We start from the raw sequence: 24,157 nt of genomic DNA, 5'->3' as shown, positions 1-24,157 counted from the left end.
ATTCACGCAGGAAACAGAACTAAGGATTGATTAAATTTCAAAGTCCTTTTATGGCGTCAGTTCACACCACTTACTTTCTACCAAAGTAAACACTTTTTTTTTTTCATGGCAAATTAAAGCTAGGGTGGCCAGGACTGCCTTCAAAGTGCCTTACCTCTGGATTCTTCTGTCTTAATTTCTTTTCTGCTCTTTCCCTACAAGTCTCTAGAAGCTTTCCACATACCCTTTCACATAATGAGTCATTTAAATACTGAATGCAAGAAAAATAAAACAAGGAAGGAAAAGAGGGGGAACATAGGAGACCAGGTATTGTGAGTCTCTGGGGTCTGGGTCTAACCTAGCCATGAGTTTGTTTTCATCCTTTAACCCTGACTCGATGATCACATGATAATTAAGAGACACAGGTGGTCTAGCATGCCACCCTCCCATTTGGGCCTGAGTCATACAGTCTTCCTTCTGAGGACACTGGCGTCTATATGGATCACAACTTTACTTGGCCATCCACTATGAAATCTGAGAGCCAAGGTTGATGGGTGGGTCCCTCCTACTACTCCTTGGAAGATTTTATCTCTTCATGGAACACATTAAACCCCAAGCAGTGAGGCTACTTTCCGCTAAAACGTATCCAGCTTTGTATTTCTGGTCAAGTCAGTCTCTTATTAGTTCATAGAAATACACTCTTTGGCTCTTCCTGAAGGTGTCCCTACAACAATTCTTTACTTTCTCTTAGCTATGATCCATCCACATCTCACGAAGACTATTTAAACCAATATCACGGTACCATTTTTTTTTCTTTTTGTATTCTAAATTCCTTCCATTCCTGATTTTTATCAGTTTTTATCGAGTAGTAGATGTGGAAGCATAAAAATGTAAAAAAAAAAAATTATGACTGAATTAGTGATAGAATAGTGACTGATAAATTTGAAAAAAACATTTATTTATCAAATCTCTGGAAATACAAAAAACACGGTTTCTTTTATGAAGTTGTAGGAAAAGGGCTGTAGTAAAACACTTTTTATTCACGGTGTCCTCAGGCATTTCCATAATCTGTGGTAGTGGAAAGAAAAGAAAATTAAGATAGGCTTGGGTTGCCATGAATCAACGACATCCCCTGCCTCTAAGTCTGAAAAGCATAGTGTCCAAGACAACCCAGTGAGTACAGCAGGAAACGAGACCCACTACAGATAAACAACCAACTTGCAGTGCAGCAAACTAGCTGAGGGTTGGAGAGGCACCACACCTCTCCAACGCACACATTTTCCCATAATAAAATGCAATATAAGCAGAATGATTACTAAGAAGAGTATTTGCCTAGAATGTTATGGAGAAGGAAATTTGGGAGACAAGTCAGAGAAACTGTGGGTGCCTTCTAAAGGAATGTGAACTACTTACTTGTGCTGCAGGGAGCACTGTACTCAGCCACTGCAAACTCATCTGAGTAAGAGAGAAAATGGAAACAAACGCATCATGTGATGTCACTATGGGCATCTTCGACTGCATCAGAAATGGCCCAGTCTTTCCTCTGATGCACTGCTAGCTGCCTTGGGCATCCTTCCAGGTACAATGAGCCACATTTTCTTTTACCCCAGGTTCCTGACAGTCGGTAGGACAGTCCTTAAACCACATACTGTCCTACAATCAGCTTATCTGACAAAAAAGTCACCTCTGCAGCTATTTTGTTTTTGCTGGTTGATATATTTAAACCAAGGAGATTTTTAAAAAATCATGTGTCAAACTGGATGGAGACAACACAAAGTAATGAGCAGCCAGGGCTGACGGGTCACCCAGCACAGTCCTAAGTTTAATGTCTCTGTGTTCAGGATGCTTGCACTTACCTTTCTCATAGTAATCATAGACTTTCACTATGGCTGGCTTCAGGTCTCTTATTGGAATATCTTGCTGAACAGTGAAGGACAAGGTCAGTATCTGTTTTGACACCTGGAAGTCAAAAGGAGCTAAATGACTTTCCTGAAAACTTTCTTTTTCACTTTGAAATTAATTTGGGTCTTCGAGGGTTAGGGACTTTATCTACTAACACTGTGGTGCCCCCAGAGTAAATGGGAAATTGCCAAAATTACTTCTTAAATAACTAACATAAATTCATCACTATACAGGCCTTAATTCAGTGGTTCTCAACCTCTCTAATGCTGTGACTCTCTAATATCCTTCCTCATGTTGTAGTGACCTCCCCAACCATAAAATTATTACATTGCTACTTAATAACTGTAATTTTTGCTACTGTTATGAATCACAATGTAAATTTCTGATATGCAGGATATCTGATATGCAACCCCCAAAGGGGTCATGAGCTACAGGTAGAGAACCACCACCTTAATCAAAACCAGCACGTGTGTGTGTGTGTGTGTGTGTGTGTGTGTGTGTGTGTGTGTGTGTGTGTGTGCTTTCTGTTCAACTATCTATTATGTCTTCTTCTAAACCTCAGAGGTGTAGTATAGCTTTGCCTTTCTATTTTGTAAAAACACGGATATAGACCCAAAGAAGTCTATAAAAGATGAAGCACTGCTGCTCTGCCAACTGAAATTCTTATCAATAGAGGTATTGCTACTGTACCTATCTTTTCAATTATTCGCCCATAGGTGGATTGGTGTTTTACTATTACATGATCCAAGTGCCAGCTGAGGTTGATAGTATTTTCTCCTTTTATACTATTGATGAAGATGATAATATAATGACTGGCTAATCATTCTAATCTCTTACTTGCAAGTACCTTCATGCTAACTGGGTGATAAAGTGAAAACTGCTGTTGAGACTGTCTTACAGGTCCCTGCAATTATTCATATCCCAGTAGTACAATGTGGCATTTCTACTCATAGGCATGGGTGAAATATCTCCAAAGAGAGGGCAGCCACTGTGGTATTAGAGTTCCCACGTCTCTAGCACAGAGGTGATGGCTCTGAAGCATTCCTTTCCCAGGTACCTCCTGATGACTATTATCTACGTGTTCTGCACACAGACAGTCAGGGCTCTCACCTTATCCAGGTAAATCAAGACATGGTTATTGCTGACTTCTGTCCTGCTCACATGCACGGACCTTTCAAGCTGAAGAGAATGGAGACACGACAAGTATTAATAGAATGGATTCTCTGGAGAATCCAGAGAACACCAGACTATTTTATTATTGGAATACCATAAAGGTAAAAGTAAAAATGAAAGGTAATTTCGAGGAAGGGCACACTATTAGTATGGCATATGAACACACAGGAAGAGCTAATTTATCTGAAGAAAGAGGGACTATTTGTTACAGATACAGAAATTACTAATTGCTCAAGGTTCAAATTATATTTATTCATGGAGACTTTTTTTTCCTTGTTTGTTTTCTCTAATTTAAAACAACCTCATTTTCGCTTAACTTCTATAAGTGTTACAGAAGTTTATGACATCAGTCCTTTCCATATTAGATCACTGATTGATATTCATGTGCTTTATCTTCTTAAGAGTCTAAGATCCAGGCAATTAGAAAGCTGTTGAAAAGAGGCCAATGGGCCTTTCCCTGGGAAGAGCCCATTACTGGTTATCCATCACTGAATGGTCAACTCTGAAATCATGTGCACATAAACAACATGAAATGGACTTTTATTTATACTGTTTATGTGTTTATATATGCATACATATGTATACATACGTGTACATGCACACATGTATGTAACAATAATACAGGAAAAGAGGCCATGAATTTTAAGAGGGAGTAGGAGGGGAACACAGGAGAGGTTGGAGGGGTGAAAAGAAAGGAGAAAATAATGTAACTATATTTTAATTAACATAAGTAAATAAAGAGAAAAAAAACCTGTTTACACATTTACCCAGTAGCCATGATGTCTAAATAGTGCTATACACACAAGCACAAACACACTTCATCTGGAAAAGGCCTAAGTCTTTAAGACTTAATGTCATAGTATTTTAATAGATACTGCAGAACCATATAAAATTAAATGCACTATTTGGGGTTTATAATGAACATACCATCTTCACTGTTGGTTTCAAGGGAATAAAGCCAGACAGCATCTTCACATCAGCAATTGCCATGTTGGAGTCAGAACGGCTTCCAGTGTAACTGAAGATCCGGGAAAGGAGGAGTTAGGTTTTCTTGAATTACTAAACCTTCCCTTTCTATGTCTATATGTTGAATACTTGATGGTTCTACAAAGTTTGCATAAGTCTTTCCAAGGGTCCTGGAAAAACTGTCTGTGTATTAGAATTTATATAGAGCTTAGTAAACCCATAGAAACCTGATCTAGAACCAGAATTTCAAACAAGTGGACTAGGGTCTGTTTTAAGGAAGCTTGGCAGATCACATGCCTTGGAGACCTCTAATCTGTACCAAGTCCAAGCTTTATCTCCACAATTTCCTAAGCAGAGCAGGCAGCCAAGCCAAGCCAAAAGCCTTGTGGGTACATTTTTGTAAGTCTTGTGGTCACTTGACTATGTAAGTATACACTGTTTTCCAAATGGATTAAACTATATGCGACTGGACTTACATATGGACAGTGGAATTACAGTGGAAGAGGTGTTACTTCCTCTTATTTAAGTCTTCCAAGAATTTTTTTCCTGTAAAGATCAAGATTACTAAAAGATTTTATTATATAGAAGAAATTCAAGTGCTAGACAAAGGATGGCATCGCTCATTTATTTGCTATCAGGAATAAGTAATTATTCAATGGAACTAACTTCTGAAGATACATGACGGGCAACACAAGCTCCATTGCTGAGCACCCCAACCTTACCAACTTAAAAGAGCATCTAGTTTTAAAATAGATCTAAATGTTTGCTATCCAACAGCTTTGGCTTAGTGACAAGTTCTGGTAAGAGAATGGGTTGTTTTCCTCCCTCCCTCGGCCCCAAATTATAAACATGGCTCTAACCTGATATTAAGTGAGATCTGGAAGCTGGTGTGAGCGTTGGGACCCTCACAAGTCTGGGGCAGAGTCTGCAGTGCTAACGCAAAGGGGAACTCCTCCTTTTCTGGGCGAACGTTGTATTTCAGGGATGTCTGTGGAGCATCAAAGACAGAGGTCTATTTTTCCCTTCTTCAGGATTTCCTCAACTCCCCCAACTCTTTCTCTGACTTGTCCATTTGCTGGCCGAGCTATGCCTTTACAGGAACAGCGATTCCTGGGCGACCTTTCTCCTCTGCCCGAGTCTCACCTGGAGGTAGACACATCCTTCTCCTGTCACCGTTGCGGTGTAATCCTCAGGCACGGTTGGCAATGTGACCCTCTGTAGTAATAACTGGTTGCCCCTGTCCACTTGGAATTTTTTTAAAACTACATCTGAAGAGTGGATGGTCACCTTTACAGCTTTCTTAGCTCTTGTGAAAGTAGCTGCTCGATATTTGGACAAGGCATGGAGAGCCACTACTGTGTCCTGAAAGAAGAATGGAATAACCCCAGTCAGGGATCACGTTCAGGAGTGATTTGTTCTCAGAAGTCTGAAGCTTAGCCCCCCCCAGTGGCACTATTGGAAGGTGGATCAAAGCTAGGAGGTCATAATGGTTTCAATTAAAAGGTCCCACATAGGTTTATATAGTCGAATACTTATCTATTCCCCTGTTGGTGGCACTGTTTGGGGATGTAGGTGGTGTGGCCTTGCTGGAGGAAAGTGACATCACTGGTGGTTGGTTTTGAGAGTAAAATGCCTTGCATCATTGCCACGCTGCTCCCTGTCCCATGCTTGATGTTCAAAGTGTGAGCTCTTAGTGTCTAGGTCCTGCCACCATGTCTGTCCCTTGCTGCCACACCTGCCCTCCATGACTGATGCTTATCGCTCTGGAACCATAAGTCAAATAAATGTTTTCTTCTATAAATGGCCTTGGTGGTAGCATTTTGTCACAGCAGCAGAAAAGTAACTAATGCTTTTTAAATCATTGGCCATAGGGTTCCTGGGAGGGATTACGTTCTGTTGGGAATCCCAGGGAGTTCTTGCGAGTATGAAAGATCAACTCTGGCCCTACACGGATCTCTGGCCCCCTGCTTTAAAATGGAGTATCATCGTCTTCCCACATTTGTTCTCTCCACAGTCATCTACCATAAGGTGGGAAAGCCATCAGGCAAGGCAGCCCACAGCAGAGCCTTATTTCACATGTTGACACGTTCTCTGGACTTTTGGTATCCAAACCTGTAAGCTTAATTAGCTTCCTTGCCTTGTAGAATTAATTACTCCCTGGTATTTTGTTATGGAATGAAAAGGGCGCTCTTATTTCCCAGAATTCTGTTAGCAGTCACAAGGGTTTTAGGTTTCTGCTTTTGTACTTTTCCTCGCCTAGATATTAAATCTTTAAGGATTGATTATAACCTTCAGATGGCTAAGAGGACCATAGCATCACAGCTATCACCTTGGGTTGTATGCCTACAAGTCCATCAGCAAACTGATCTCCTTCTCTCCCATCTAAACCTGTGTGATGCGGGACATAGAAGATATGTGTGACAGGAGTGGAATACTTTGTCGGCGGCAGCTGTTTACTTATGAGGTCCCTCCTGACCACCCAATCTGCTGTTTTCCAGCCTGAGCTTGGTCTGGCCCCTTCCCAAATTAAATCCTCCTCTGCCAACGAGAAGCCAAGGGCTTCTGTAACTGCTCAGAGTCAGCCTTCAGTTTCTCCAAAGGAAGCGAAGGGGGCTCCTTACAAACACCCTCCTGCTGTACTGCTGTTCTTGTGTGGCTCTCCCTTTTCATTAACACGCCACCTGTGCTCAGTTCCCCCTCGCCATGCCGTGTTCTCAGAGCCACTGACACGGAGTTGGGAAGGTATATTTAAGTAATTGACTTCTGATAAATAAATGAAAAGCATTTTGATGATGTCATTAATTTTTTTCATTCATGTGGCAAAATAATTTTATTTTTAATACAACAGAAAAGGGCAAGATTGTATTTCTCCATATCCTCTTTTCCCTTACAGAGAATGTATGCTAACATCTACTTTCTCTGAAAATGTTTATGCGTTGTTTAGATGCATAAGTGTACAGTTGAGCTTAAGAGACAGGATAAGTAAAGATATCCCATTATGTTCCTAATAAGCATGTTTGTGTATTAAGAGGAGTCTGGGGGCCATCAAAAGTGTCTAGTCTAAACACAGACCTATGAATGGATGCATTTGCAAGGAGTGAATGTTGAGTTAGGGGTTCCCATTAACAGCTCAAAAGAGCATCTTAGTGTTCAAGAAGAATGTTGGTAACCTCTCCTTCTATCTTCTGGTGGCCTAGTACTGCTGTAGGCACATAGATTTCTTACTGAAACCAGGAGAGCACAGCAATACAGGGATGGGGTGGGATGGCATTGTTTAAGATTCCATTTTAGCTGCCCTAGAATTTCTTTCCATTATCTCTGTATATTAGTAATCCTTCTAGTCACCTCCACTATTTTATTCTCATGTGTGTTTTTAGTTGGTGAATCTTTTTCACCAACTAAAGACGAAGTCAAAGCTTCTGGCCAATCACTGACCTGAGTGGAGGAGAAGCCACCGTGGGAATTCTGCTGCTTTGCGAGCCACTTCACGATGAGCACGGCGGTGGTCAGGTCTTCTTGGATCGGGGCTGGCTGGTTGGTGAGGTAAGCAAGGAGCACATAAGCAGTCATCTCTACCTCAGCTGAGGGGGCCTGGGGTTGGTACCAAAGACCCACAGGCACTGCAGGTTTGGGTTTCTTAGATCTGGTCCAGTGGATGGAACTGTCTGAAAGCGAGGGAAAGATATTTGTGAGTAGCTAATTATTTATATGCAGTTGTCTGAAAGTAGCCAAGGCGGAGCTAAAGCGAGGCTTGTTCTTCCGATGTAACCTCTCCAGTCTTAAAGAAACCAATTTCCCTTTGGTGTAAGTGTGAATTGGACATTACAGTCCAGTAAAGGCAGGGAGTGTTGGTAGAGGCACAAGCGCCTTAACCACCATGACTTAAGATAGCTACTCCAGTTGTGTGGTGGAAGAAACGTCTCTCACTGGTTGTGGGTGTTGTGTCTCTGACGTGACCTGGAGCTTAATTAAAATGTATCAGATACCTTGCAACGCCTTTTCTGAGAAGTCTCCTGTGCAAATCAGAGAGCACACAGAAAACTTTATACTCATTAGATTGTAAGCTATACTGGTGTCTTTAGAATACCAGAAGCTAACATGGCTGTTAAGGAGCGGAAAAGACAAGAACTGTCATAGAAAGTCAGTTTCTCCTTGGGAGCAAGTTAGCAAAATTCAACAAATAAAATAATGCTTGGCTTATAGTGAGTCATCACGCTTCTAGAAGTGCAACTTGGAGAAGTTGGCATGTACACAGAGAGATGGGCACCTAGGCATCCACTGTGGATGTCAACAAGGGACAGGAAGTAAGTCTGATGTAGAGGCACATGTCCTGTCATTCCAGGAGTTGGAAGGCTGACACAGGGGGATTGTGAGTTTGAAGCTAATTTAGGCTACCTAAGAAGACTTTGTCGCAAGATTAAAAACAAAGAATGAAAATTAATAAAGCATGGGGCTGGAGAGATGGCTCAGTGGTTAAGAATACAGTTTGTTCTTCCAAAGGATCCAGGTTCAATTTCTAGCACCCACATGGCAGCTCACAACTGTCTATAACTCCAAGATCTGGCACTCTCACACCAATGCACATAAATTAAAATTAAATAAAATACTAAAAAATGAAAATTAATAAAGCAAAGTTGCAAGCACTGCTGGGGAGACTTATTTGTATAATCTTAAAATCAAAAGGAAAACATGTTGCTGAAGTATCAACAGGTATGATATTGCATATATAAAGATGGAAACTTTATACAATTAAAAATATTTATGGATCACATGCAACAAATACATAGGTATATACTGCATATATACATATAAATAGAAATTGTGACAATGAATTTAAAATAACGTTAACCGGAACTGGAGAGATAGCTCAGAGGTTAAAAGCACTGACTGCTCCTTCAGAGGTCCTGAGTTCAATTCCCAACAACCACATGGTGACTCACAACCATCTATAATGTGATCTGATGCCCTCTTTTGGCATGCAGACATAGCACTGTATACATAGTAAGTATTAAAAAAATAATGTTAACCTCTAGAAGTGTAAATGAAACATAGGATATTTTTTATGCATTGGGGGTAGTACTTTATTTCTTATATTGGAAATGAAGTGCTTAGGTATTTTCGAATTATTCTTTCTGACTTTTGCATTATCTGAAATATTTCTCAACATATTGGAAACATTTAATGACACTAAGGCAATTTTATTGGATATGTGCATTATAGTCTCTATTTCTTTAACTTGTCACGTAAACTGTGATATATGCGAACATCTTATTTGAAAATAGAGAGATTGGTCAACATGACTGATTTGTGTAATGAGATAAAACACCATAACTTTTTTATGAGGTCACCAAGTAAGGGTCACATGCTGATGAGGAATGGACACCTTAGGAGTAATGACAGCTGGTGCTTTTGTAATGTACACCACATGCCACAGACTCCACTAAATGTTTACATTTATTACTCACTCATTAGGACAACTCTATAGAGCAAACGTTACCCCTGTTTGCAGATGGAGGAACAGAACTGCCAGTTACTGGATGGTTTGCCCAGCTCCATACACGTACTTTATTTTGGAGAGACTCTCCAAGGCTGAGCTTCTCACTACCACACATGATGCTTCTTATTTTTGGATATGTATGTCACAATCCCTCCAGTGGAGTCTGTGTGACAAATGATACGGCACAATCCAAGATGATGACCCCTACCCAGGGAGAGCCTCCTGGAATGGGTCTGATGTTCCTGCCAGGAGTAACTAACTGATTGCAGCCTTCTTGTTTTGGAATATTCTGCCTTTGTTTTTGTTTTCATATCAGAACTTTTCAAATGTAACTGTTACTAGGAGACGCCCTAACTTCGGACTGCAGCCAAGGGCCACTCAGGTTCTGCTCCACTTATTAAAACAAACATGGCTAAGAATCACCAGTTAATAGTTTATATTATGACTTACAAATAAAGTGTTTAAGAAAGCTCCAGATAGTGACGAGAAGAGCTAAGAAAAAGCTGTCATGACACACAGATGTTTGGCATAATGAGAAAACATTGACCTTTGATAAAGAGGACACATGCATCCTGACACCAATCTAATGACTTAAGAATGATGACTCAACATATATGACAGCATTATTACTCTGCATCCTGTATTTTAAATTGTATGAAAAAATGTAACCACAAAAACACTCTCCATTCAAAAAAATATGTATAAAAACCTAGCTTGCTTGCCTGCAAAATACACTCAGACTTAAACTTTCCCCTGAGTTGGTCTGTTTGTCACTTTGCCTATCTTTGTCCACTACGCTTCAAGAACCCCCATTCCCAAGGATGTATACACAACTGAGACGGTCCATGGTATATGTGGTTTCATTTTTGAAGTCCTAAATTTAAAAAATTTTATATGGAACAGATAGATACCTAGGTATCTGGACGATAGATGGTAGGAAGCAGAGAGGACCAAGATTGCAAAAGGCAGTGTAGGGACATTCTGCGTTATGGGTTGGATTTTTTGTTATGGATGCTGTTTGTTTGTTTGTTTTGGTGCACAGGATGTTGGCAGGAGAATGACCTCAGATGTGCTCTCACCTTCTTTTACAGCTTCCTTATCAAGTGATTTCAGTATCTCCCTCTTTGTGTCCTGGTTACCAGCAAGGGCAAATGCATAGGCCAACAGTGCCTTAGTGTAGACATGGCTGCCATGGGCTCCCTCCCTTGCTGACTTCCAGGCTGTGTCCAGGCAAAAGAGGGCATTGCGCACAACAGGATGCTGTGAAAGGAGAGCAGAAAGGAAATGGCTATGTGAACAAAGCTGCTGACATTCCCAGGTGAGCCCAGTGAGTAGAACATGGCACAGGAGATAAAGTTTTTTCCAATTCATTCTTATCCATAGAAGAAATAGCACCTAACCAGGAAATACCACAGAAGAGGTAGAAAAAATATAAAAGCCACAGGATAGGGAGGAATGTTGTGACATAGTATCTTATTGTGGAGGAATGCCTTGAGTGGATGTAGTAGTTGTCAATAAAGTGCTGTTTAGCCAATCAGCTGGGCAGAAGGACAGGAAGTGGAAGGCAGGACTTCCACAGGAGGTGGTAGGAGCCTGGGGTGGTTGACAGTTAAGAGTGGACAGTTGATGGGAGAGTTGGGGGAGAGAAGCCGCACGAGGAGGATCAGATTGGCAAGTGCCTGGGGTATTTGGAGGTTATGAGGATTAGAATAGTTTATTTTAGTTTATTGTTAAATTAGTAGCAGTTTAGATTCTGCCCAGCGGAGTGCTTGCAGTTTTGGATTACATATCAATCTCTTTGTGTCAGTTATTGGCTTCCTAGGCCAAACAGATACATTTTATTGTAACATGAATATTATAAGGCTAACACATTCATGAGCTTGCAGTAGCTGGGGCTACCTTCCCAAGACCCATGATCAAGCCAGCCAACATTAGGTACTCTCTTGGTACTTGGTAGTTTCTGGAGGAAGAGAGAACCATTATTTTTCAAGAGTGCAGCCACTGGTCAGAGCCCCATGTCTCAGTAGATGGCCGCACACCATGAGCATATGAGCAGCACTAACTGAACTCAGTGGCTTACTTTTTTTTTTTAAGCAAGCATGAAGTTGGGAAGGGCTGTGTTGAAGTAGATGTGGAGGGGAGTTGGAGGAAGGAAATAGGGAGAGGTAGATATGATTGTATGTTATCGGATCCATGTATGAAATTCCCAAAAGTAGAAAAATAAATAATCTACTATTAACTATCAATCTGGTATTAGCTACGTCTTTAGGATTCTTTAGGGAGTGGCAATGGCCGAAGGAGAGAAACAGCACAGCTGCCTCCCTCAGAAAATGTAAACCTTCCTTCTTTGATGGAGCAAATGGATTTGGGAAGCATTGGTACTGCGTAGAAGGAAAGCTGACACATGGCATGTAGAAAGCTCAAGCTTCAGACAACCGGACAGGGTTTTGTTGCACCCCAAACCATCTTTTGACAGGGAATGAGGTGGTACCTACAGTGACAGGGAGAGACATCTCCAGGAGAGCGATGGTGATATAGGCAGACAAGGTGACTTCATCTTCTACTCCTCCCTGTGAATGGGCAAGAGGAAAAGATCTGAGCATTTCTGAGAATTCTGTTAACTAGTTATCTTTATCCTGCTGTGCTGTGGAACTTATAACAGCATTCCCACAGATGGCACATCACAATTAGTATGAACTCTACTGTCTCTCTCTCTTGGTGGTGTCCAAGTCTTCAATGGCCCTGTCGGTAATTTCTACCCTATCATCTCTGTCCTCACAGCTCTCATAATGGGTAAATAAAAATGAGCTCTGGGATGACTCACCTTCATTGCATTGTTGAACAGGGACCCGGAGCTCCTGAAACAGCCATTGTCCTTCTGCTGCTGGGAGAGCCAGAGGAGGGCTTGGGTGATGTGTTCTTCATGGATGAAGATGTATCTCCGAGCCTGAGCAAAACTCTTCAGTACAAAGGCTGTGAGCCTGGGTGAGATCGAAGCAACTGCATGTGTGCTGTTACAATGACTTTAGACCCACTTCATGTCAACAACGTGCCTCATACATCACTCCCTCATCTCCTTTAGTCTCCCGGAGAAGTCTGCTAGGCCTAGAATTTGCCTGAGCCGTCATAAGGAATCTACAGATTTCTGACACACTTGGTTTTTTGCTTGCTTGTTTGTTTTGCTTTGTTTTGTTTTGTTTTTAGTTCTTAGAGAACTAAGGCAAAAGATTTATACAATCTGAAAGTGAAACAGCATGAGATGGTTCTTGGCCCTCCCCTGGAAAGGTGCCTTGCCATACTGCGTAAATAATGTCATCCTCTCGTGTCCAACTCTTATATGCAGTGACTTTAAATTTGCTTTTACTTGGGAATGTAAAAATAAGATTTTTGCACCATTCTATCCTTCATTCTTTCCCATGTAAATGAAGTTGTCCTCTCTTGAGATAAACATGACCCAAGAAAGATGATATAAACTGAAGTTGCTATGGCTTATCTAGAAGTCATGTGATTTGGTCACCATATCCCTTTAAGATTCTTGGTTAGGGGAGAGTCGTTTTAGGAAAGAACAGGTTGGTATAGCATGACCAGAATGACTTTTAGAGACACATTTAACATACATGTACTTGAATATCAAGCTCTCTGCTTGTTAACTTGCGAACATTGGTACATTCCTCTATACTTTAGTTCTAATAACATATGTCTTAACTGAGTTGTTATTGGTATGACTAGGGGACTGCCTGTAAAGAGCTGATTCAAAATGAGAGCTCAAGAAACTGGCTTCTCCTTACCAGGTATTGCCATCACTCCTGCTATCCTTATCTCCAAAGGTACTGTAGGAGCCATCCTGGTGCTTGTAGTTTAATTGTCTTTGGTAGCCTGTAATGGAAGGTTAGTGAAACAATGTGGCAGGTTGAGGATCCATGGAAGCCAGAAAGATTATTAAAATGATTGACATCTCTTGTAATTTTAAAAATTTTAATCTCTATATATGTTATAAATATCCTATATATCATATATACATTATAGATATAATTTTGGTATACACACACACATATATATGTGATATATATGTATATATATATGTTCTGAGTTCATAATATTTTATTAGGGAATAGATAGTTCCTATGAAAGAAACCATGCTAGTGTTTTCTATTATGGTAGTGGGATAATACGCAGTAGTAATTATGAATAATTCAACCTTATTGAACAATACAACTGCCAACTTCCAGTCCCTTATTCAGCACTCACCCGTACTGAGATAGTCAATGGCCTTGGTCTTGATCTCCTCGGTCAGTTGCTGTGTTTCATTCAGATAATCCAGGACATAGATATTAGGTGCAAACAGAACCATATTCTGTTCTCCACAGCCATAAGGCATCTTGAGGAGATCCTGCGTATTTTGCATGGCAGAACCCAATATATCTCCTAGAAAATGGAAGCAATGGGAAATAATGAAATTTAAAATTATATCAAGAAGAAGTTAGTGATTAGTCATGTTAAAAACTGAGTAAGTTCACAAAAGGCACAGAGAGGACAGAAGGATTATTGGAAACAATAATCCAAAAAGGGAAAGTTAAAATTACAAGCTCATGCATGTGAATGTATGTATGTTTGTACATATGCACGTGTGTATGTATGTATTTAAGACAAGGTTTTGCAATGCAACCTAGGCTGGCCACAAATTCTGTATCCTCCTGCCTCAAGCATTGGAATTGTAGGTGTGTACTACCACATTTTTGTTGTTGTTGTTTTGAATTAATGTTTATAGAAAAATAAAAAAATAACACTGGATGAATTGAGCAGTTGTATTAATATATTTAGGAAGGTGTGTGCATACGTAACAACAATTTTTTAAAAAGAGGTAATAACTTAAGAGCGTGTACAAGGGGGCACTGGACAGCATTAGAGGGAAGAAAGGTAAGGGGGAAATGCAGTTATATTTTAATTAACAAATTAAAAATTACAAAGCAAAAGCAATTTTTGCTGTGTAAATACAAACATCACACACACACACACACACACACACACACACACACACACACACAAATACAGCAAAACTTAATGTCCTAATTCTCTAGGGCATGAACTCACCCAGCACTGTAACAGAGGCTCGGGCTGAGTCCTGTACCACTTCCAGCGGCAGCCTCAGGGTTATCTGTTCAGATACCTCTGCCCCTAGGGGAAGAAGCACAGCAGCTACAGAAAGGCAGGTCTGCCCCAAGCATTTGAGAGACGTCAATGGCCCAGAAACGAACATTGCACCTTAAATGTAAGCTACTGCTGAAAAGTTGTTCCTTTTCAAAAATAAAAGTTTTTGTTCTGATCTTAGGGCCTACTAGGAATAGGACGTATTCAGAATTTCATCCCAAACCACCTGTTCCCCCGTGGTGTGAAGTGAGATTCGGGAGCTGAGCAGTCACCCCACAGCCTGCACAGTGTGCTCGGGACAAGAGCACCCATTTTAGCATTCACACTCACAGCTCCTCTCTCCAAAATCATGAAGGGGGAAAGCAAATCCAACAAAGGTTCGTGTGTGTGTGTGTGTGTGTGTGTGTGTAAGCAAAGAAAAACTCCCTAGAAGTTTCTAAATTCTACAATTTCACATTCTTTCTTTCAGATATGACTTCTAAAATAAGAGTGAGAAGGTGAATAGTATGCAACTCATTAAAAAGAAAATCACTATACATAAAGGTAAAATGGGAAAGTATAATAGTCATTTTCCTATGTAGCTTTTTTATAAAGTTAATTCAGTAATTTTGCAAGAGAGAAAATACTCTAAGCAAAGATAGAATAAAAATAAGCAAGTGGAAAATATTTTTGGCTCGCTTAAAATAAAGTAATAACAACTAGAGAGAAACATGATGAAACCAGAAATGTTAAGCCCCACTATTTCCCATGCCAGGCTCAGCCCGCATCTCTTCAGGGACTAGAGCATCTTTGGAAATTCATGACACAGAAACAAGTCTTAGACACGTGAAGGGGGTGGCCCACAACCGAAAAGAACCCAACGCACAAGGGTAAATATGATGCCAATTTAATCACTCCATCTCCACTTTCTGCAGGTTAGCACAACTTGACAGAGTGCCCCCCCCCCAAGCCCACAGTTTGTACAGGGGAAAAGAGACAACCAGAGAGAGACACTCATCTCAGTTGACACTCTAAGTTGCTTTCCAGGGAGCCAGCCCACCATGGTCCCAACTCATAGAAAATCTGAGGGCGACGTGACAGGTAGACCACACATACTCTGATGAGGATGGCTTGAGACATACTGCTATAAGGAAGATCCTCTATATATGCCTTATGGTAACTAGAAAGAAATCTAAAAAGGATTAAAAGCACCCTACAGGAAAACGTCAGACCACAAAGAAGACGTTGGGAGTGGAGGAAATGACGCCTCTGCGGTGCTAGGAATGGTTAACATGTGGAGAAGGCCTTGCCTGCCAAGAAGCACCTCGAAGGGAAAAGGATTAGAGTGCCCACTATAAAGACAGAACAGGAGTAAATGGATAAATACAAAAACCTCACTATACGGTGCTACAGTGCAATTGCCTTTTCAGGACACATATCGGAACAGGAAATAAAATGGGGTAATGGCACTTCTATCGTGTAAAATAAATTAAGAATGTATGCAAAGAATCAAAGACATTATACAGAGACTCATTCTTTAAGAGAAAATAGCGGATGCAAAGATACATGTCTCTCCAAAGCAGAGTGCATACGCAAATATTAAAGGATATGAAGTGATACAGGCTGTATTGCAATAATGCAGAAGGCCTCAGTACTCTAAAGTGTCCTCTATCTTCCTGGATAGAGTAATACTAATACTAATGTTAACACTAATAATAATAATATAAATTGCTAACATTGGCTAGTTTTTTTAAAAAGAAAAAATAGCTCTTTAAAGAGTTTCGTGGGCTGGAGAGACGGCTCAGTGGTTAAGAGCGCCATCTGTCTTCAAGAGGTCCTGAGTTCAATTCCCAGCAACCACATGGTGGCTCACAACCATCTATAATGAGATCTGCTGCCCTATTCTGTAAAGCACTCATATGCAATAAATAAAGTAAATAAATTTTTAAAAAAAGAGTTTCATAAAACATACTTTAATCATATTCATACACTCCCAACCTTCCCCAAATCTGCTTTACTATGTCTTTTTTTTTTTTTTTCTCTCACTTCAACACCAACTTGTTCTGTCCAAACATTCTTGGATGTGTGGTCATCCACTGGAGTGTGGCTGGTGTTCCAGGGGCCACACTCTTAGAGAAAACTGTTCCCCCCATCCTAGCATCTAAAATCTTCCATTTTCTTGACAGCCCGGGGAGGGACTGTGGCCAGCACACTTCCACGCTGGGATGTGGTCCGGCATGGGCTTGCACAGGCTTTATACATGCCGTTGCAGTTGCTGTGAGCACATACATGCAGCTGCCCTGCTTCGCTCTGCTGTGACACTGCTTCCTTGTAAGTCACTCGCCACCTCTGGCACTTATACTTTTTCTGTCTCCTTTTCCACAGTGGTCTCAGAGATTCTGGGGGGGGTGGGGGTGCAGTGTGTATGTTCCCTTGAGGGCTGAGCATTCTGCGATCTCTGATTCTCTGGGCATTACACTGTCTGGGCCTCTGTGCTAATCACCATCTATTGCAAATAGAAGCTTCTCTGATGAGGGTTGAGAGATGCATTGATCTCTGGACATAACAATATGTCTACCTTGAGATTTCACCTTACCTCATTTTGAATGCCTAAGATAAAAGACACAAATAGGGCTGGAGAGATGGCTCAGTGGTTAAGAGCACTGCCTGCTCTTCCAAAGGACCTGGGTTCAATTCCCAGCACCCACATGGCAGCTCACAACTGTCTGTAACTCCAAGATCTGACACTTTCACACCAATGCACATAGATTAAACCTAAATAAAATATTAAAAAAAAAAAGACACAAATAATGACAAATGCTGAAATGGATGCGGGAAGGGGTGTGACAATAATCAGTAATATACCAGCAAGCTAAGTCCGATGCCACGCTTAAAGGGTTATCCGCCATGATCCATTGGGATTGGTCCCTTGGATACAAGTGTTGGTCAGCGTAGGCCAGTCAATGTAATATGCCACAGTGACAAAATGAGCAATCAAAGTGCTACCATTTTATTAATGGAATCTGAATGAAATTCAAAATACTTTCTTGATTAAAAAAAAAAAGCCCTCACCAAATTAGGTGTAGAGGAACGTCCCTTAACACAATAAGGGCACCCACTCAACGGTGAGATTTTGAAAACCTTTCCTCTGTGATCTGGAACTAGCTAGGAACACCTGCTGTTTCACATCTACCAATAGTGCTGTACTATTGAATTCAATCAACTATCGAAAGAAGAAATAACACTCACCTGTCCGGGTCCTCAAAAAAAACATTAAAAATGGAATACTTCTAAATAATTTTTGTGAGATCATTGCCAAGAGCAATAAGACAAGAATAAGAAAGAAAAAAAATCATCCAAAGCGTGAAGGGAGAAGTGAAATCATCACTGTGCCGTGAGGATTGCAGGGTGCCCAAACCTCCACTGTAAAGTCATAGCAAGTAGTATATGAACACAACACCTCAGGGTTCAAAATCAGCAGTGCCTCTGTGTTCACCATGAACTACCTGAGAAGAAACTAGAATAGAGGCTGGACAGATGGCTCAGTGGTTAAGATCACTGGCTGCTCTTCCAGAGGACCTGGGTTTGATTCCCAGTACCCACATAGTGCCTCACAACCATCTGTCACCCAGTCTCAGGTGGCCAATGCCTTCTTCTTGCCTCCATGAGCACATGCACATGGTGCACAGACACACACGCAAACAAAACACTCATAAAATAAAAATAGGTCTCAAGATCTATACAAAACCTAAACAGCAATCTAAAAGAACTCTAAGTAACAATCCCATATGTAGTTGCTTTGGGGGAGAAAATATGTAGGAATAAATTCAACCAAGAGTTACAAGAGATAGAAAAAGAGATCCTGGGAAAGAAGCGTTGAAAGAAACTAAAAGGGAAACAGATAAATGGAAAGCTATTCCCCTGCTCATTGGTTAGAAAAAAATAGTGTAAAAAATGCTTGTATGACCCAAATCAGTTTATAGATTTAGCACAACTCTTTCCAAATTTCATGATCATTTTTCATAGAAAATGAAAAGGCAACCCTAAAATGGATCTGGGAGAATGAAAAAAAAAATAGCAAAGGTGATTAAAAGTGAAAGGAACAGAACTGGAGGCATTACACTGTATCTAAACGCGTTTTTAAAAATAGACGTAATTAAAATCACATAATATTTACATCGAACTATACACAGAAAGAACATTGTAAAAGCATAGGGATCAGAGAAATCAACCCGCACATGTGTAGACAATCAATTTTCAATGAAAAATAAAGAATACACTGAGAAAAGGAGGGTCTCTTCAAAAATTGATGCCCAGAGAATGAGTTATCGGTCCAAACACAAAAAGAGCTAGATCCTTGTCTTTGCAAGAAACCTTTTTTTGTTGAATAATGGGTGGTTGGTTGTTTGTTGTTTGTTGTTTGTTTGTTTGTTTGTTTTGATCCCCTTGCCTCAGCATCCCAAGTGCTGGGATTACAGGCAATATCCGCCATACCCTGGCCTCTTCAGGAATTACTTTCTAACTTACTCGTCACGTGTATTGATGACACATCAGGTTTCATCCCACAGAGAACATATAAACAATCTTTGAACTTCAAATGTTATATGAGCCTTAGTCAAGGTGAGTCGAACTACAGTGGTTGAGGCTTACCCGATGGACAAAGCAGACTGTTGAATGTCACTTCGCTCTCTAGACCTTCGGGCTTTAGGCAAAAGAAAGAAAAGTTAAGACAAAATGCATCGATCTTATTAATATGCGTGCTGTTGATTTGGGGACCACAGAGTCCCACATAGTGAAAAGAATTTGGGGTATTATATAAGAGAATGAGTGAAGACTAATAAAGAGAAATAGCAAGAGGGACGGAGATAAAAAGAGATGTTGAAAGACAGATAGATAGTAGATAGATGGTAGATGAAAAATTTGTGAAACATACATATATTACTATGGTTATCACAGTATCTACATATTTATGTTATTATAAATCTTATTCTGGGCTGCACATGAGTCAACATTAGAAGAGTTGAAATTCTAAAACTAATTAGATTCCCAACTGAGGTCACTCTTCTGTGACTCAGCGTGGTGCCTCATTAGCTAGGCAGGGTCACTTACTTCAACCAACAGGGACTTGATGACCGTGTCTTTCTTTCCAAGTCCAGGGACCTCTGGTATCTTGTTCCTACATACCTCCTGAGAGTTGAGTGCCTCTGCACTCACAGTGAAATTCACATTTCCTGGTAGAAAAAGAAAAACCAAGCAGATATGAGTATGCTTCCCCCTTGTCCTCGCTTGCAAACTCAGAATTACGAAGCTCTAGAGTCATAAAAACATAGAGCGGAAATGGAAGAGACATCCATCGAGGTCAGTGACACTCAGGTGGAGGCGAAGAAGCCAGGCACCCTTAGACCCTTGTCTTACAAGGAAGGGCTTCTTTTTGTTGTGGCTAAGTTGTTTTATTTCAGGTGGGGCTCAAATTATGTGGGCAAGACTGGCCTTGATCTCATGGTAGACTCTGTCTCAGCCTTCTAAGTGATGGACTGTGGCTGTGCACCAGCATACCTGGAAGTGCTTGCCATTCTATCAAAGAAAGACAATCCTCCCTCTTGGGGGTGGGGTGGAGGATCTTTGCCTGGTGGGGGTGGAGGGGGCTTGAGAAGGAGCACTGTTTAAAAGGTCTGACTGGGACTCCTGCTCTTCTGGGACTCCGCTGCTCACCTAATGACTTGGGGATTACTACCCAGGACACAGTATGCCGCCCATTCATACAGATGCAGTAAGATGTTTGTTCCTTCTCCACTGGGGCAGCTACAAAATCAGGGGAGGCCTCCAGCTGCACAGCCACCTGGAAAGAAGCAAGATTAGGGGCAGAAGGAGACCATTGTTAAACTGAAGCATGCTTGGAGATGGCTAGGTTTCCGGTTGCCTAACGTCAATGAGACAAATAAAGACCCAGTATTGTGTGGTCCATTTACTAGCGTTTCAGAGATAAACCTCAGCACCTGGAGGGCTGCTTGTTGGAACCAGAAGTAAGATAGTGAAAAAATGTTGCCTGGGTGAGCACTGCTGCTGGGACCTGGAAGGGTCAGTCACTACACAAAAATCTATAAATAGTTATGGTTTTGACAGAGGTGAGATGCACACAAGCAAATGTACGCACAAACAGAATCACACAAACAAACAAACATAGCTTTTAAATGACGCTACATATAATGAATAGATATATAAGAATGCAAAAGGTGGATCTACAAACTCTAAAACATGGGATGGGGGAAGGTGATGATTGCTCACGTAAGAAATCTTTCTATTGCACAGCCAACCTAACTTGAAAGGATTATGATCAATGTCTGAAACCTGTCTATGTAGGTTAGTTCTTAGAGATGCCTGTTTTCACAACATATGAATACGTGTAGCACAGTTTCTTTCTCTGTTGACTGAATTTGTATAGACAACAGGTGGGCTTTACTTATTCTTTTGCTGTTGTTGTTCCTTCTTGGTATTTCTACGAATGTGACTTAATTAGCTTGTGCTCAATTGAGGAAATAAATCTCTACCCGGATGCATGTTTGGAGGAAGTTCAGCACAGTGGCCTTGAGCATGAAGGCTTCTCCACGGATCACAGAGTAGGGCATCGTGAGCTCCACGAAGAAGGGCTGGAAGGCTTGGAGAGATACCACAGGGGAGAGGCCAAGTCCAGTGTCGTTGGACAAGCAGAAGGCCCCAGCCTTCCACTCAGTGATGGTGTCAGGAACCTTCACTTCCATCTCAGCCACTCCTGTTGAGCTGCAGGGGGTGAGATATGAAATAAAGGAAATGAGATCTAAATAAATCCCCTTACGAGAGAGACCTAGAAATGACCCTAATGGTCATAACTTAAATGTACTCAGTAGAAATATCGGTAACTGAAGAGCAAAGCTAAGACTTTCAGTGGGGAAATGGTGGACATTTCTTCTGTTTTCAAGTAAGTCCATATCATAATCATTTCCTGATAATTAGAGCTAAATCTCTTACATAAAAGCATAGCCATAAACTGTGAATGTAACTGATATTGTTCTCAACTTCTGTTACAAAATACAGCCCTACTAGGATGGGTTTAGAGTTACAACTTCTGCTACTACGGTGTCTATTTGCCTGAATTATCTTAAGTGTAGCCTATCCTTTTATCAATAAAGAAGCAGATCATTTTTAATATGTAAGATGCTCACTTGCATTTGGTCCTTATGTCTACTTTCCAGAATCTTGTAATTAAATTTTTCTAATAGTTTTTACTTCTGACTCAAAAGATGTAAGCAACACAGTAATTTCTCCTGAAAACAGCAATAGGATTTAAAATTGGAAAAATCAGATGAGAGTTTTCAGTTTCTCTTTAGAAGGGGTTCTTTGAGCCTCATTGTTCTCTGAGAGTTGGACTCCTTGCTAGCCCACTGCCAGGAGCCTGAATGGAAAGGCAGCCCTTTCCCCCTATTCTGCTTCTGGTTTTTCCTTCAGTGAAAAAATGAGCTTCTAGCTTCTCCTTGGAAGGGATTTGTGAATGCATTAAGCATTTCAACTTCTGAAGTACTGTCCAAGGGTCTGACCTGCCTCCTAAATCATCTGTCTCGGATGTTGGGGGAGTAGGAAATGAGTGGTGCTTGCATTCACAAGATCTCTGACACCATGGAGAACAGGAAAAAAAATGTGTCACAGATGTGCACACGTGACCAGTGCCTCTCTTTCAGGGCTAAGCACAAAGAGGATAAAGTAAAGAAGAACATTCAGCTCCTGGTTTTGTCCTGGGATACGTCTGACTGCACACCCAGTGACACTGTTTTCCCCCGGGGAGTCAGGCCTTTGCTGAGCTCACAGACTCCGGGAACCTGAACAGCTACATGGGCCTTCCAGACTGCTCCTTCTACTGATGGTCCCAGAGACAGACTGAAACAGCTGAAGAGCTTGCCTGTCTCGGGAAGCAAAAGGACAAGATATTTGTCACCACAGTGACAAGTAGGGTGGTGCAAACAAGCGCAAAGATCTGAGAAGCATCCACATGGTGGTCCTCAGCTTGTGGGCCATGACCCCTCTGGGAGTAGGGACTGAAAGAGTAATGAGAAATATGTGCAGTACAGAGAAGACTGGGAACACTGTCACAGACCCTCTCCTCTGCTTTGCAGTGTGAACCCAGATTCTGGACTCTCCAAGAGAAAGGGAGGGATTGGAACAAACACTTCAAATGCAGAGGGTTTCCTTTCCTGTCCCAGTGGATCAGTTTCCATCTCATCTGTCTCAAGGCAGAGATTTACTGACAGATCTCGGTAAACGCCAAGCTCCTGTGACCACAGTGACAAATAGGATGGTCCAAACAAGCGCAAAGATCTGAGAAGCATCCACATGGTGGTCCTCAGCTTGTGGGTCATGACCCCTCTGGGGGTTGAAAGACCCTTTCACAGACACTGCCTAAGACCATCAGAAAACACAGACATTTATGTTAAGATTCATAATAATAGCAAAATTATAGTTATCAAATAGCAACAAAAATAATTTTGTAGTTGGGAAGTCACCACAACATGAGGAACTGTATTACAGAGTTGCAGCATTAGGAAGGCTGAGAACCACTGCTCTAGAATCCAACTTGGTGAAGTGTCTTTTAAGTAGTAAGAGATTGCAATACCTCATGTTCAACCATGGACACAACATGCAGACAAATCCCATGAAGAAATGATAAACTTGAAAAACAACCAAGCAGACTTATACAGAAGACTATGGATTCTCCTCATGTACACATGGGCTCTTCAGGGCACATTACATGCTGGGTTAAGAAACAAGACTCAACAACTCTAAAAAGCACAAAAATCACATTGTGTGTCTTTTCTGACTAGACTGCTTCATTCACCGATTGCCCTAATTTAAGGAAGAATTAACATCAGCCACTCAAAGACATCCCAAAATGGCAGTAGAGATCAGCCTCACTCAGCTATCAAAGTCAGAGAAGAAGCTCAAAAGAGAATCAAACTATAAGCCAATATTTTAAAAAATCAAAGACCCACACTCTTTAATAGAATAATAGCTGCCGAACCCAACAGGACATTCAAAGGCTTGTACAGTGATCATTGATTGCAGAGCAATGCAACCAATGAGACACACCACATTAGCTGACTAGAAGGTAAAACTCACACGATTATCTTAATAGATATCTTAATACAAAACAAAAAAATCAACATTCTTTCATGATATGAACTCTCAATGAAGTAGGTATAGAAGGAAAATTTCTCTATATAATACAAACTGCTCACGAAAGCCCCCTAGCATTATAACCAATGGAGAAAGCCCAAAAGCATTGCCTGTAGAACCCAGCATAAAATAAGGAACCCTCCCCGGCTCTTGTTCAGTGGAGCACTACAAATACTCTTAGAACTAATAAATAAACTCAGAGATACTGTCAGATGCACAAATGAAAGTGTGTTTGCATTTCTACACCAGTAACAGGCTACCTGAAAAAGCAACAGACAACAACCCCACTTAGGATGGAATAAGGACTTATAA

At 41.0% G+C, this 24,157-nt stretch overlaps 1 protein-coding gene across 1 annotated transcript in view; it reads right to left on the bottom strand.

Annotated features, from left to right (window-relative positions):
• Positions 1 to 908: 908 nt before the first annotated feature.
• Positions 909 to 24,157, bottom strand: part of LOC127197400 (alpha-2-macroglobulin-like) — a 41,532-nt gene continuing 18,283 nt past the window's right edge. Inside the window, exons 19-36 of the mRNA XM_051155298.1 lie at positions 21,193 to 21,421; positions 20,357 to 20,483; positions 19,754 to 19,875; positions 19,295 to 19,346; positions 14,609 to 14,692; positions 13,766 to 13,942; positions 13,306 to 13,393; positions 12,342 to 12,498; positions 12,013 to 12,087; positions 10,597 to 10,777; positions 7,456 to 7,685; positions 5,164 to 5,382; positions 4,881 to 5,008; positions 3,982 to 4,072; positions 2,992 to 3,060; positions 1,836 to 1,938; positions 1,393 to 1,434; positions 909 to 1,047 (exon numbers count right to left, since the gene is read on the bottom strand). Of these exons, the coding sequence (XP_051011255.1) occupies positions 1,031 to 1,047; positions 1,393 to 1,434; positions 1,836 to 1,938; positions 2,992 to 3,060; positions 3,982 to 4,072; positions 4,881 to 5,008; positions 5,164 to 5,382; positions 7,456 to 7,685; positions 10,597 to 10,777; positions 12,013 to 12,087; positions 12,342 to 12,498; positions 13,306 to 13,393; positions 13,766 to 13,942; positions 14,609 to 14,692; positions 19,295 to 19,346; positions 19,754 to 19,875; positions 20,357 to 20,483; positions 21,193 to 21,421 (2,191 nt within the window). The 3' untranslated portion in view covers positions 909 to 1,030. The remainder of the gene's footprint in view (positions 1,048 to 1,392; positions 1,435 to 1,835; positions 1,939 to 2,991; positions 3,061 to 3,981; positions 4,073 to 4,880; positions 5,009 to 5,163; positions 5,383 to 7,455; positions 7,686 to 10,596; positions 10,778 to 12,012; positions 12,088 to 12,341; positions 12,499 to 13,305; positions 13,394 to 13,765; positions 13,943 to 14,608; positions 14,693 to 19,294; positions 19,347 to 19,753; positions 19,876 to 20,356; positions 20,484 to 21,192; positions 21,422 to 24,157) is intronic.

The sequence above is a fragment of the Acomys russatus genome, chromosome 13 (genome assembly GCF_903995435.1).
Source record: "Acomys russatus chromosome 13, mAcoRus1.1, whole genome shotgun sequence".
NCBI lineage: Eukaryota > Metazoa > Chordata > Mammalia > Rodentia > Muridae > Acomys > Acomys russatus.
This window is presented reverse-complemented; position numbering and strand designations above follow the sequence as displayed.